Source organism: Lissotriton vulgaris, unplaced genomic scaffold (genome assembly GCF_964263255.1).
Source record: "Lissotriton vulgaris unplaced genomic scaffold, aLisVul1.2 SCAFFOLD_1587, whole genome shotgun sequence".
In the NCBI taxonomy this organism is placed as follows: domain Eukaryota; kingdom Metazoa; phylum Chordata; class Amphibia; order Caudata; family Salamandridae; genus Lissotriton; species Lissotriton vulgaris.
Window position 1 is genome coordinate 138,697 of NW_028255807.1, and position 15,421 is coordinate 154,117.

Here is a 15,421-nt window from a genome sequence, read left to right on the forward strand (position 1 = left end):
TACATAAGAACCAGTTGCGATACATAAGGATTTCGGATTACATGAGTTACATAAAATTATAGATATGACAATTATCCTAAATGTCATATTACTAAAGAGGACAGAGGGAAAGGCCCTGCGTTTACGTCCCTTTTTCACCCATCGACTGAGAGGGTTTGGGCTGTGTGTGACTCGGTAATTTTTAAGACTCGTTTGATGTCACTATCAAAATTCAACGGGTCTCCGGCGCCGGCGAGGCCCCGCCCACTGGGACCCAGGCTGGAGCCAATGGAGGCCGCTGGAGTGGAGGGGCGGGTCATCCGCGCCGGTCACGTGCTCGTCGCGCGGCCGAGGCTCCAGCAATATATCCTGGCCGCTTCCTGCGAGCCAGTCGCGTTCGTTTGCCCGGCAGCCACAATGGCAGACCCTAGCTCCTTCTCCGACACCGAGCAGTTCATCACCAAGCACCTGCATCTCCGCTTCCACGTGGATTTCAGCTGCAGCGTCATCCGGGCAGATGCGTCCCTGACCGTGGAGTCCCTGCAGGATGGTCTTTCCACACTGGTAACGTCTGATCTGCTTTTTGTTGCATGCATTGTTAGTGCTGCTGCTCTGCGAGACACTCCTCTGACCCTGCTGCGACGGGTGTGCAGCACAGTTACACTGCTGGGAGGGAGCAGCCAGATTGTACAGAAGTTCTATTGGTAATCCCCGAAGGAGTGGTGGGATGTGTTTTAGAGGGACCATAGAAAAAAGCACTACTGCCCACTCCTAAACTTCCCCTTACAGCATACCTTTAATCACTTAAACCTCCAAAAATAAACCTTATCTCGCCATTTGTAGCGCTTTAAAAGTTTTTTTCATTCATACGTTCACTTCCCTTTACCACTATCCATCTCTGAACACTAAAATAACCTCCCATTGCAAATTGTACTTTTATATATACTTATCATGGTTTGTAAAAGCATACATGGTAAGTGCATGTATGTGTAAAAAAGGTAAGTGGCAAAAGATGTCTTTCAAGTGGCAAAGCATTGGTCAGACACTTTTCTAACATGGTAAGATAAAGGAATAATACTGATTAGAAATTATGCTGCATTACTCCATATGACTAAGGTGCCTTTCCCAGCTGCATCATTTTGTTGACCCTGCTGCATAATTCCAGTAGCGCTGCATATAATACAGAAGTGGCCCATGGTGCTCATGCATGCCATTAAGCCCCTTCTCAGCTATGTTGTAAATATTTACTAAGTAATCTAATCCCATGTTAAAACCTGCTTGAGTCATATTTAAAACGATCAGTAAATTCTGTTCACATATTTCGTGAGGCTTAACTCTTTTATTCGCATCATACATTAATACAAGCAGACAATACAAAATCATTTTGACTTTTCTATAGTGGAAAGTTTAATATCTATCCTCGCAACACAAAAAGGTGCAAACGTGCACTATTGCGGCCAGTGTTTCATGAGCCATGGTGCAAGGAAGGAAGTGGGACCCATGGCTGATGTTTGAATTATGAAATACAGCAGCAACCAGGGGCCACTCAAACCTGCAACTTCTGCACTAATGGAAATTATGCCCCTGACAACTTGGGCACCACCAGGGAAACCGTTTCCTTCAGAACAGGTGGCTGAAGAAAGATGGACCTCACCTGGGTGTCTCAAACATACAGAACAGCTACAGCTCAGGTGGCTAACCCACGAAAGGGTGGGCATGATGAGTTATATGCAGGAGGATCAAGTAATGGACACTGCTTCTCTTTTTCATCAGTTGGCGTTTGACTATTACTCCTACAGGGTTAGGTGCCTTCCTCAAGACTACCTATCTTGTTATCTCACATCCAATATTGTGAAATAATCCCTGATTGATATGGCATGTTCTGCAAGTGCAGTCCATATATCCTTTGTTTTTTCTAAGATGGGGCAACAGGAGGGGAAACGGCTCCTCTTCATAGAACAGACACTTCTTGGGCAGAGACACTGTAAGATTCAGTCCTTCAGAGGACTGGTACAACTAATATGACCCCACTCTCCTTTTGCTGATGGCAGCCTAGTCATACACCCAGACGCGGCAGGTACAGGTAAGCCCGGGGGGGGGGGGGCGGGCTTCGAGCCGACCTCCTGTGGTATAGGAAAAAAAAATGTAAACCACTTACCTTATGCTTGCCACATCGCACAGTAGGTGACCACGAGGTAAGTGGTTTTATTCATTTTACTTTCCCTATCCTGTCATATGTTGGCGTCCCCCACCCCACCTCTTACCTGTACCGGTCACACCTGCATACACCTAGTATTCTCTTCCTTAAAATTTTCCACTGCTCTCATGTCTGACTGTCCTCCATTCTCGCAACTACTACTAGTTTATCATCCAGCCCCTTCTTTATTTTTAAACGCGTGCGCCTCACACTTTCTCTTCTCAAGCCTCCACTTTCCATTCCCTATTTAACAATCCGCCCTCTCTCGATTTTCATTCGCACACCCATTTCTGCCCAACGCCTGAAACCCTGCTCCCTGTCCCTCACACCTCCTTTCGTATCGTAAGGGGTGCTTGTATAGCGCACTGACACCATGGGTTTCCTGGCGCTGGTTGGAAGTAGAGGAGACAGGAAGACTAGCCAGATTGGGAGAAGAGCCAAGTTTTTAGAGATTTACGAAAGAGGGTCAGAGAATTAGAAGTTTTAAGAGAAAGGGGGAAAGAATTCCAGAGCTTGGGGGCCAGGTATGCAAATCTCCGGCCTCCAGATCTGCAGAGCTTGTAAGAAGGAACAGTCAAGAAATGAAGGTGGGAGGATCTCAAGTTGCGGGACGGGCAGTAGGGTCTGATAAGGGATTTTACAAAGCTGGGGCAGAGGCCAGCCACAGATTTGAAGGTAAGGCAGCCGATCTTGAAGGCTGCCCTAAAGGTGACAGGAAGCCAGTGGAGTTTGACGAGGAGGGGCCTGGCGGATTGTCACTTCGGAATCCCTAAGGCCAATCTCGCCGCCTGATTTTGGACCACCTGCAGTCTGCCCATCGATGTTTTAGGCAGACCATGGTAGATCGAGTTGGAGAAATCTAGGCGGGAGAGGACGAGGGCCATGATAACCTGCAGGAGGGCATCAGGTGTAAGGAGGTATGCCACTTTCCTGATCCTGCGCAGTTGGTAAATGCAGGACGAGATCACGGTCCCCACCTGCGGCCCTAGGGATAGAGCGGAGTCAATAGTGACCCCCAAGCTCTTCACCGAAACCACGGGAGTGGGAGAGGGGCCCAGTTCCACCGGCCAAAATTGAGGCCCCCAGAAGGTGGTGCTCCTACCGGGAAGGAGGAGCTCCGTCTTACCGGGGTTCAGCTTTAACTGGTTAAGGCCCATCCACTGGAGAATGTGGGACATGACCGACTGAAAGTTAGGGATAGCAGAGGGGAAATTAAGAGAGAAGATGAGCTGCAGGTCTTCCGCGTAGTTAAACACGGTGACGTCCCACTGCCTCAAAGAAAATAGAAGGGGGCGAAGATAAAGGTTGAAAAGAAGAGGGGACAAAGAAGAACCCTGGGGAACCCCACAGAGCGAGTGCTCTCTAGGGGCCCTGAAGGCGCCCAGGCTTAGGGTCTGAGACCTGCCAGTCAGGAAGGATCTGACCCAGGCCAGTGCCAGGCCCTGGATGCCAGCCTGCTCGACACGGCGGAGAAGAATGTTATGATCCACCGTGTCGAAAGCGGCTGACAGGTCTAGTAATACCAGGGCCTGGGGGGTACCCTTGTCAACACCGTCTCTCAGGGCGTCCAGCACGGCCAGGATCACTGTCTCCGTAGAGTGGCCGGGTCTGAAGCCAGCTTGGTTGGCCTCGAGGAAGTTGGAACTCTCGATAAACTGTGAGAGACAGGTGGTGACATGGGCTTCCAGGATTTTTGAAAAGAAAGGTAAGAGAGAGATGGGGCGGTAGTTAGCCGGGACAGCGGGGTCAGCCCCCGGCTTCTTCAGAAGAGGCACCAGCACGGCCTCCTTGAAGGAGCCCGGCACCGTCCCAGAGGAAAGCGAGGAATTTAGCAAGGGGAGAATGCAGTCGGGTAAAGTGTGGCAAATGTCCCTAAGTATGGAGGGGGGGCAGCAGTCATCTGGGGATCCCGACTTGACGCGGGTGGCAAGAGTGGCCAGAGAAGTAGAGTCTAGAAGAGGAAATTGTGTAAAGGAGGAAGTATTGTGAGGGGGGGAGAGAGATCCTGCGCCAGGAGACGTGACAGGGATGGTGTCCTTAATCAATACGATTTTTTCAATAAATAAAGTGCTGAGGGCATTACATGCTTCCTGTGTGGGGGCTCACCACACACTGCTCATCTGATAATCATCTCACTATTGTCTCTCGTACATTCCCTTCTCACAACTTGCTTTCGCATATCTTCTGGTCTAACCTTTTAACACCCTTCTTTCAAAGCCCCTCTTTTTTTTTTTTTTTTTTGTCCCACACAATACTCTTACCAACCCAGTTCACTCACACTCATTCTTACCCCCTCTCCTCTCATTGGCATGCTCCTCACAAACACATGCAGTCTTTCAAATCCTTTTCCTCCCTACCATCTGCATGTAGATCTCTCTATTCAGCCCTGTGCTGGCTCACCCTGTCTCATGGAATCCCCCAGCCAGCCCCTGTCAATCAAACTCCAGACAATGAATACACAACATAGCAGAGGCAGGGTTGGATGTTTAGACAAGAAAATACCTACTTCCTAAAAGTGGTATTTTCAAACACAGAATGTTAAAACCAACTTCACTAAAAGATGCATTTTATCATTCTGAGTTCAGGCATACTAAACTCTCATTTCTACCTAGTTTCCAGAGTCAGTTAGGATTATAAGATGTAACAATCAAACTGCCCATTCTGGCCTATGGGGAACAGGTAGCCTTGCAATAGTGAAAAACGAAAATGGCTGTAATTCACTATTAGGACATGCCACACCCAGCAGGGCATGTCCTACCTTATACATACAATGCACCCTGCCCTTAGGCCTACCATGGGGGTGATTAATATGCAGAAAAGGGAAGGTTTAGGGACTGGCAAGTGGGTGCACTTGCCCAGTCAACATGGCAGTACCAGACTGCACACAGGCTCTGCAATGGCAGACCTGAGACACACTTTACAGCTGCTTCTGTGGGTGGCACAACCAGTGCTGCAAACCCACCAGCATTTGCTTTACAAACCCTGAGCACACTCCATGCACTGTACTAGGGCCTGATAAGTACACCAAATCAGCCAATCGTGGAATCACTAATCCATACATCAATTTACAATAGGGAGAGCATATGCACTTTAGCACTGATCAGCAGTGGTAAAGTGCACAGAGTCATAAAACCAACAAAAACAGGTCAGATAAAATGCAGGAGGAAGGCATAAACGTTCAGGGATGACCCTGCAAAAAGGGCCAAGTCCAACACATACTCAATCACCCATATACTGCCTTCTGCTCATATCATCTTTCTCGGCTCCTGTTTCTCACAGGCACTCTGTTTTTGCCCAGTCCCTTGCACAAATGCAGACACTCTAGGATGGCTATGTTTTTGTTTCTTATCACCAGTTTTAATGTTATATTATTATTTTTTTAAATTACGCTGGTGAAAACAAAGGTGTGTTCCATAATTTGTTAACCTTGACTTAGAGGCCCGACTGAGGTCTGAAGAGAAAATCCTATGCAGAAGTGTAGATTTTAATAAATGCAGCGAGGATTTCTAGATAAAACATGGATATTTAGTTGGGGAAATTGGAACAATATAAAAGTTTGTGGTTATTAACAAAATAATGGATTTAAGTTATTTGGTTTTCCATGTATTGAGATTCCATTACCTAGCAGCCAACTGTTATTTGGAGCAGCTTACGAAACAATGTTATTGGCAGCTGCATGCCTGTCTATCTATTAAAATATGGTTTGACTTCATGCGCTATGCAGTCCCAGCCTCTGCCTCAGTTCTGGACCTGTTCAAAATGTTGAGGGCTGCCAGTAATCTACAGGGAGAGAGGCAAGGTTGAGCTTTCTGTTATTGCATTGAGGTATATTACACAACAACTGACATACACTTAAAGCCAGCCCGGACAATTGGCGTAGTCAATGTTTGTTAGAAGTTTCAGATAAACAAGTAACAATGATTCTGTTGTAAACAATATTGAAAGCGTTTGAAGTCTGACATTTTGAGTCTGTGAATTAAACATCACTGAGGCTTATGGAAGCGGGTAGTCTTCAGCATGTCGTGTCTCAATCACTCCCATTCTGTTCACTCTGTTGGACATCTCTCCATATCTCTTCCATTGACTTATATTCCACCTCATCTCTTTCCTTTTCAGCACCCTCTTTTCACTATCTCTTGAATGCACTACCTCGCTCACATCGCCTTCACTTCACCACCCAAACACACAATGCACCCACTCACCTGTAATCACTGTATTTCCTTTTACATGCGCCCTGTTGATATTTTGCCAACTGTGTACCTGGCACACTTGAAGCCCGAGGAGTTTTGTGTGTAAACAAACTCATGTATTTATGGAGATGGTGTTTGTGCCACACAAGTTTTAGCATGTACACTATGGTGTCTCAGGATTGTATTATAAAGTGCTATAAAAAGGAAGCTGGTGTTAACCACTAAATGTGGCACCTGGCAGGTTCCCCAGTATTGAGTAAATAAAGTATTATAATACTGTCGCAGTACTTATTTATTTTCTGTTTTTGCTTTCATTTCTTCTCAGTTGTTATTTTAGTATGCTGACTCATGAATACAAGTCTTCTTGCCAGCATAGATTCGTAGCATGGGGCAAAAAGACTAGGGGCCTCATTACGATGGCAGTTTGAGAATCATCTGTCCACCATTGCCTCAGGCTGGTGTCTGGCAGACTATATGTCAGTGGTCCCACCTGCTTAATTACAATGCGGCTGCCGTGCAGGCGGTCGGTAAACTGCTATTTTCCATTGTGTCTTGTGCTGTGTCTCTAGAAAAGGGCTGCAGCACAAGCCTCTGCGGAAAAGGGCAGTTCTCAAACATCCATGCACTGCATGCAGGCCTGACGCATGGAGCATGGATTTTTTTGGGGGGTGGCACTACATATGCCCCCCTGGGCCCATAGTGGAGGCCCACAAGGGACCTGCTAGGGGGCCCCTCGAAGTCCTGTTCAGTCTGTATTGACATGGTGGTTGCGCCCCCATGTAAAGACAGCGGGAAAAGGGACATCATAATCCCTATGGCAGGGCCTCTACAGGCACCGCCCCCATTGTAGGGGTTACTCTCCGACCGATGGGCTCCTTGAGCCTTTTGGAGGCATCGGTTTACCCTCTGCGCTCCGACTGACCGCATCACTATGCAGCGGTCGGACCGCAGCCTCAAAGGTTCAGACGGACCACCACTGACTGCCTGACATCATATTTGGGCCCTAAATGTCAGAACGTTTGTTGAAGGATCTCTGGTTTGCTGTGTAGGTTAAAGACTTAGTTTCTGCTTGAGTAATGCTCTTTAGGGCATTTCCCTAAGTTGCCTAATGCTTGGTCGATGCTGCCTTTAACTTAATTGTTGCAGCCAGTGATAGCCTCTCTCTGAGAGGTGAACTATGATGCAACCATGGCATCGTAACTACTGCTGAACTCTGGATCTTAAGTTTCTTAGGGCAGGGCATTAAACATAAGATTGCAGCAATCGATTCCTGAGCTGTGTGCAACTCAGTTGTTCATTGGCTCGTTTTCTCCCCACATGAGTGCAGCAGTGTTATCAGCAAACCTTCATATTTGAGTACCGGGCAAGGAAAAAAAACAGTGGTGCAAGTGGATCACAGTGTGAAACTGACAAGACCACTGGCACTATTGGACTAACTCAAGAAGAGCTAGACTAGCCTACCAGTAAAACTCGCAGGCAGCTTGTCAGGAGCTCAGATTCAGGACGTGAGTGACTTGAAGTCTGAACAAGATGGCTGTATGAAGCTTGTAGTTCCAGCAGAAGCCTGCGGGACCCGTGGGCTTGCACAGGTGATGCAGAATATGTCACTTGGTTAACTTGAGAAGTGGGTCCCACGGGGCGCGTCCACCAGAATTATCCGCTGAGCCTGGTCTAACCCAATCTACTAATAGAGGTACATCATGGAAAGACACTGGGACAAGGCAAGTGCAGGGTCCAAACCTTCACCAAGCGTTGCTTTGAGAGCCTACCTACCTCTCTTGCAGGAAACATCTTGGGAAAGACCTCTTGAAGGAAGTACTTGTCTGAACGGAAACACTGGAGTGCAGTTGACATGTCTCACACATTGGTTGAGCTCTTGGGATAGATAACCTATTGCCAGGGCCACTGGAATTATGCAATTCTAGGTTTTTCTGCATAATTATGGATTTGTCACATTTGCCGCATAATCCATTTTCTGCTGCATAATCTACAGATTGTAACAACAAAAAACTGTTTCTAGCTGTCTGATCAAAGGTTTCCAAAAACATGCTGAAGAGTTCCCATGTGGTGGAAGGCCCTTTGCAAAGATTGACTGGTCATCTTTTGTTTATTACTGTATGTGGTTGTTAAACCATTACTAATCAAATGACATTTTTCCCCAGGCACTGTTACCATGTGTAAAAATAACAATCCTGAAGCAGGTCGATCACGGAATGTGGTGCAATAGACCGCATAATGTGCCCTTTCTTGCCGCATCATTAAGTTAACACTCCCCCATAATTTGGTCCTCCCTTGCTGCATAATTTAAATGGACCTGCCTACTGCGTTAATCAAGTGGGCCTGCCTATATCGCTACTGAAAAGCCCACGAATAATGAAATAACTATGAAATTGCGTAGAGCCGCTGAGTCCGCTCCATTTCCCCCATCTGCTAACATTCTTGCGTTCCTCAGAATTGCGATTTTTTTTTTCTTTCTCCGGAGCCTGGAATTGCTAGCGTGGACATGTTAACCAAACATATGACAGTAATTTACAATTGTTTGTTTCTCATGTCGGCAGACCTATCGGAAATATGCAGTTTGTTATTTTTCAACATTCTTTCTGCCCCTATAATAGTGTAACCTGTTTGCAGCAGTTTTTAAGTGCTTCATTTTACATCTTCAAAGTCTTACATATAACATTCCATAAAGATTACGTTTCGATATTCATGTTTTTAGAGCCATATGGCATGTTTGGCTTCACGTGTATATATATATTCGAAGAAGGGGATTTCTTTCCAGTTTTCAGTTAGTAACATATTTCTTGAGACATAAATATGCCTCTGGATTCTAACATAATCAGCACCAAAAATTACTTTTTTAGTTGTAGCCTCAAGTAAAGTAGAAAAACAATAATTCTCGCATTAAAGCGTTGCAACGATTGTCACTGCACAAGGTTATGAAAATAATAACCTTTGCAGAAAAGTTTTGGGATAAATTCTTTTTTGGCGGGAGACTAATGCAAAAAGTTGTTTGCTTTGTTCTCCCCCCTTAAAATACATTTTTTTGCAGAATATATCCCAGATTTTTTTTCTCTAATGTTCTTGCACTTTGTAACATGTATGTTCAAAGGTTTGAGAAACTCAGTAAAATGACAAAAGACAACTTTGCTTGCTTCGAGAAAATTGTACTTAGGATCTTAAATAGGCCAAAGTATCTTACACGTTCAGCAACCTCCAGGCTTGAATCTAGGATTCAAAATCTAGAGCATTCACAAATGCAAACATGTTATGGGAGGGTGGTAAGTGATAAACTGGTCTGCTCGGATACGCTGCCAGGGAAATTGTAGGGCAGATTTAACAACACTTTTACCTTATTGTTTGAATGTATGAACATGTTTGCCCCCTTCCCCCCTCTATTTGTAAATGTTTGGAGTTCGAGAATTTGTAGAGGTGAATCTGTGGTGAATTTCTATAAATATACATATTAGAGTCATGAGTATGGCAGATTCAAAGGCTTGTTATCTTGTAATAGAAGAGGGAGCCGGGTTTGCAGGAGTGAGAAAGCATGAGCGGGTGACCCCTAAGAGGCAGGCTTATCTGTACCAAGGGGATGAAGTTGAGTAGTGCCAGCAGTCTCAGATCGGACCACAGAATCCCCTGGTAGCCCATGCCTTGCTTCTGCATAAGTGTGCAGAGTAGGCATACTATCTGCTAAGTGACACCTTCACCAGTCCGGTTTTTAGGTTAGAACACTTTGCAATATGGGCCTTACATTGTCAAACCCCCTATTTAATCATGCACTTAAAAAAAATCTCAGCAAGCAAAATTAAGTTGGCTGAAAGGCCTGGACTGTCTGAAGTTGTCACGCTTGACTTAGGACCTCACGGCTACTATGAACAGTCAACGTGATTGGTCAAGGTCAGGGGTTGTTCAGTGAATCATCACGGGCCTAAAGATGAACATTGAGAAGTTTCTCTTTGCCACCATAGAATGAGTGCCAGAGAAATAGATGCCACGATCACAGCATGCAGTGACAGAACATCGAAAGGTTTCTTTTTATTGCATTACAAGCCAGGGATAACTGCTAGACTTGCTAGTTGATGCGGTGCTGGCATGCCCAGCCTAGTTTGTGGGTGCCTAGATCTGTGCCAGATTTCTAGGAAAATGACTTTATTAACTGTAATTATGTTTTGTGCACAGTTTGTTTTTCGGTCACTGGTCAGGCCTTCCTGGGCCTACATTGAATGATCCTGATAAATGGGGGGAAAGCTGCTCAGCCTTCCGCTGCGTGCCCCAGACAGAGGGGACTTCTCAGCATGCTGGCCTAGTAAGGAACCCTCTGCTACTTTGAACTTTGTTGGTGGAGAACTTGCTGATGGGAATGGGGCAATTTCCCTAGATACATTTGATTTTAGATTGTGAAGAGCAGTACAGGGAGCAAAAACTGTTATCCTCTTTATTTATACAACACAGTAGGTCAGAAGTAAGTCCTTCAGACAATACCAAAAGATGGGCTATTCTACCAGGAGATCCTCAATGAATAGTTCTGGGGGCAGAAAACACCCATCTCAAGAAGATGATGATGCTTTAATCCATTCCCAATTAATTTGTTTTGGCGTTCCTGTAAACAGGAAGCTTGGCTTGAAAATATATTCTCTTTTCTATATGCTGACTGCTGTTTTACAGCTTCTAGTCTCAAACGAATCACATCGTAGATCATTAACTGCCTTGTGGTGCCTCCAATCTCTATAGGCCGAGCAAAGGAGAACCGACCACTCGGCTCAATGAAAATGAGCAGAATCCTCTGCCTCACCCATCCATACCCATAACACACTGCAAAGATATATTGCAGGCTAAAACTCATTTCACCTTCGCAATAACCAACCCAAACCATTGCGAAACGAGACATTTCATAAATCTTTATTAACCGTACCCAAGCAATCGGGCATCCAACCATACACTACCAATCGATGGACGTCCCACAACAGCCTGAAAAGTGCAGCAATATTACGAAAAGGGGCTGGAGCCATACATTTATTATGCGGCGATCTACAAATATCGAAACCGAATACATTAATAGTGGCTAGCTCACCACAGTGAAATCCAGTATTTCGGAATCCGGTATGGGTGTGTGATGAGCTTACTGAATGTACAATCAATCTTTGGATCCTATGTGAGTGACTGAATTTTTACTTATTAGTGCAAGAAAGGCGTTTTATATGTTCCATAAGGAGTTCACTACACTTTTAACGCCATACCTAGGTTTAAACGAATGTAGCGTTCATGGGCGCGACATTCTCTGGTGTACTTGAGCTCGAGCCTCAGCAGTATTTCCCCAGGTGCATCTTAGATTTTTCACGGTTCCTTCTCACTCAGATTTGTCTTCAGTGTTGACGAATCGGATTTTGAAAGTCTCCCTTTGTTTCTATTTGAAGGAATGCACCCAGCTGCTGTCGGCCGTAGCGGTTTCCCATTTTACTGCTGTTATGCAATTTGCGGAAGGAGCCCCAGACACTTGGGTTGTGAGGTTTTTGTTGGCTGCTGGCCAAAGGTGCGGTCTTTGCAAGTTTCAGGCGATTTTCCAGTAGTCCGCTCACTGCATTAACTTTTAGTTGGCTCGCAAGAAACTTGAATACGGATGGAACTTGTGTATTTTCACTGAACATTGCTAGTTACAGGCACCGGTTACAGAGCATTAAAAAACTGATCTTGAACGCAACGGGTTCGGGGGAATGAAGTGTGGAGGTGGTTTCGAAGATGTGGCTAAATAAACAAAATATTCTATAACAATTTTGTTGCTCCTTTTCCTACCGGTAACTGCGTACAAAATACCACACACTTTGAATGACATGCAAGCTAAATTAATCGAATGGGGGGGGGGGGGCGTGTTACTCACAGTATAAGATAGGCTGCACAAAATGCGCAAAAAGGTTTAGGTTCAATATAATGCTTCCAGACTGTAGATCTTAGTAATACACACTACGTAGAACATACACTTTCATTACTGTGCATTACAAGCTTGCACTCTGCAGCCCCTCTCAAAACAAGGTAATCTTTGTCATCATGAAGCTTCAGATTACTCCGTCATTTATAGCAAATACAGGCTTCCAAGCAGCCTTTTACGTTTGTAGATTAACCAGATGCACACACCTAAATTCCTTTCAGGCAGTAGGCACCTTGACATGAAGGCTTGTTTCTTGTTTAGCTGTCTAACCCTCCCTGGCTTTACAGCACGGAAGAATCGCTCCCTTCCAATACAGCTGAGGCTTCTCAGCTGTCTGAATGAACTGTCCCATGACAGCTGTCTCTAAAACAAACCGTAGGGGAGCCAATAAGAAGTGCGCCCCATATTGCACTTTAAAACAAGCATTTACAATGCAATGGTCTCAGCATTGTTAAAGTTAGAGCTATTGGCATTGCTCATGACATTATTTTTATTTATATTTTTGTTTTTAAAACCTAAATAAATGGCATTGTCATTTACAATGCCAATAGCTTAATCGCTCGCAAATGCGAGACCTATTGCATTTGCACCCACACACAGAGACGCACACCCACAAAGCCACCCACACACACATACAAAGCCACCCACACTGAGCCACCTAGTCATTCACATAGAGTCACCTACACAGCCACCCTCACAAAGACAGAGCCACCCACACATAGAGCCACCTACAAAAAAAGCTACCACACAGAGCCCCCCACACAGAGCCCCCCACACAGAGCCCCCCACACAGACAGACAGACACAGGGCCACACAGTCAGACAGACACAGGGCCACACAGTCAGACAGACACAGAGCCACACAGACAGACAGACACAGAGCCACACAGACAGACAGACAGACAGACACAGAGCCTCACAGACAGACAGACACAGAGCCTCACAGACAGACAGACACAGAGCCTCACAGACAGACAGACACAGAGCCTCACAGACAGACAGACACCGAGCCACACAGACAGACACCGAGCCACACAGACAGACACAGAGCCACACAGACAGACACAGAGCCACACAGACAGACAGACGGACACAGAGCCAGACAGACGGACACAGAGCCAGACAGACGGACACGGAGCCAGACAGACGGACACGGAGCCAGACAGACGGACAGACACGGAGCCAGACAGACGGACAGACACGGAGCCAGACAGACGGACAGACACGGAGCCAGACAGACGGACAGACACGGAGCCAGACAGACAGACACAGAGCCACACACAAAGCCACACACACAGAGACAGACAGACAGACACACACAGACAGACAGCCACACACACATGGCCCAGCTCTGCGGTTAGGCTATGAGGGGAGCAGTGTCACTGAGGGCTGGCTCTGCATCTGAGGACTAGCTCTAGTGGGCGGTGCTCTCCGTGTACACATTGCTCGGTTTCCCGTGTAATTTAGAAGCTCCGCATGTACTGCTTTGTGTCTCATTCACTGACCAACTCAGCGCCTGGAAGCAGAGCTCCCTGAAAGACATGCCCGTGAGTGACGAGGGTGATATTTGGGAGGAAATGTAGGGGAGAGCAAATGAGGCATTTACTTGAGGAATTAGGGTTTGGGAGTGTGGCTGTCCCTTCGCAGGGCTGTTATGGCACCTTACGTTGCATGTGTTTTCCTTCACACTGGCCTCTCAAGTGACCCACACTCTTTAGTGTTCGAGCCCCTCCGAGCTGGCACCTACCCTTTTCACTGAAGACCCCTTCTCCACTCGCATTGGTATATACATATTACCGTTTTTTTTTATACCATAAAATGGACATGTGCCAACTCTTTATAAACTTTGTCCTTCTGAAAAAGCCCCTCATTCTAAAACAAGTCGATGCCACAGTACAATTGATTGTGGGTTTTTTTGCGGATCCAAAACATTCCTCTTGGCTGAATATTTTCACATATCTGCACACACAGTCCCTAAACACGCCCCTCTGTGCTGCCTCAACGTTCTCACGCGGAGTCCTGAAAAATGGCCCCCACACTACCTCACACCGATACCCCGATATGTTGTCTTCCAAACTGCTCCCTTCCCTGCGCAACAGGTAGCATTCCCCTGTCCCTAATACCGCGCCCCCACAAAATAAAGGCGGCGGATTGAAATAGCCCTCTCCATCTATACGCTGCGAAAAACACCCACATCAGGCGCGGTGTCAAAGTATGATGAATCCATGTAACAAAAGTGGAGAGTGGGTGAATGGATATCCATCGCACTCGTGAGTGACCGAGACCATTACCAGGGACCACAGTAAGGAAAAGGAACGCCCATTGCAATAAAAAAAATGTGCACGTCTCCTCGCAGACCACTGAAACCCCCTGTCTTTGCAAACTTAGGTAATAAGCAGAACTCGGTCTGTGCCAACTGCCCTACCCCAAAGCAGCACAACCAATAATTAAACTAAATGGGTAACAAAGACAGTATATCACACACAATGACCTAGGTTGCGCTGCAGCTTCCATTTAATAATAATAATAAAGGGATTTCTAAAGCGCCTGGTGACGCCATCACGGCGTGTCCCCGCGCTGTGGAGTAAGAGTCAGAAAGGAGGAGAAGCACCTATCACTCTAGGGCAAACAGATGTGTTTTCAAGAGTTTCCGAAACGTGGTTTCATTGTTGGCTAGTCTGATTCCAAGTGGGAGGCAGTTCCACTGGGTGGTAGCCAGCACCCGAAAGGAGCGGCCTCCCATCCTAGCCTTTCTAACACGAGGAACTGTCAGGAGACCCATACCTGCAGAGCGAAGTGCTCTTTGGGGAAGATAGGGGATGGCAAGATCCTTCAAATACCCTGGCGCTTCTGCAGAGGCTATCCTGTAGCAAAAAAGGAGAGCTTTAAAAAGAATTCTTTTCTTCACAGGCAGCCAGTGAAGGGCAGCCAAAGTGGGCTTGGATGCTGTTCTTTTAGGGAGTCTGAGGGCTAACCGGGCCGCCGTATTTTGCAGCACTTGCAGTCTCCTCAGATTCTTCTCCGTGGTCCCTAATAGCAGCACATTCGCATAGTCCATGCGAGAAGTGACCAGAGCTTGGATCATAATACGTCTGGCCTCCAGTGGCAATAGGTCCAGAGTGCGGTTTAGGGT

General features: G+C 46.3%; 1 protein-coding gene across 2 annotated transcripts in view; it reads left to right on the top strand.

Annotated features, from left to right (window-relative positions):
- Positions 1–285: 285 nt before the first annotated feature.
- LTA4H (leukotriene A4 hydrolase) overlaps positions 286–15,421 on the top strand; it is a 260,821-nt gene continuing 245,685 nt past the window's right edge. The window contains exon 1 of one of the 2 annotated variants that reach the window (XM_086952056.1): positions 286–543. In XM_086952056.1, coding sequence (XP_086808182.1) covers positions 397–543 — 147 coding nt within the window. In that variant the 5' untranslated portion in view covers positions 286–396. The remainder of the gene's footprint in view (positions 544–15,421) is intronic. The other variant, XM_086952055.1, reaches the window with a different exon arrangement.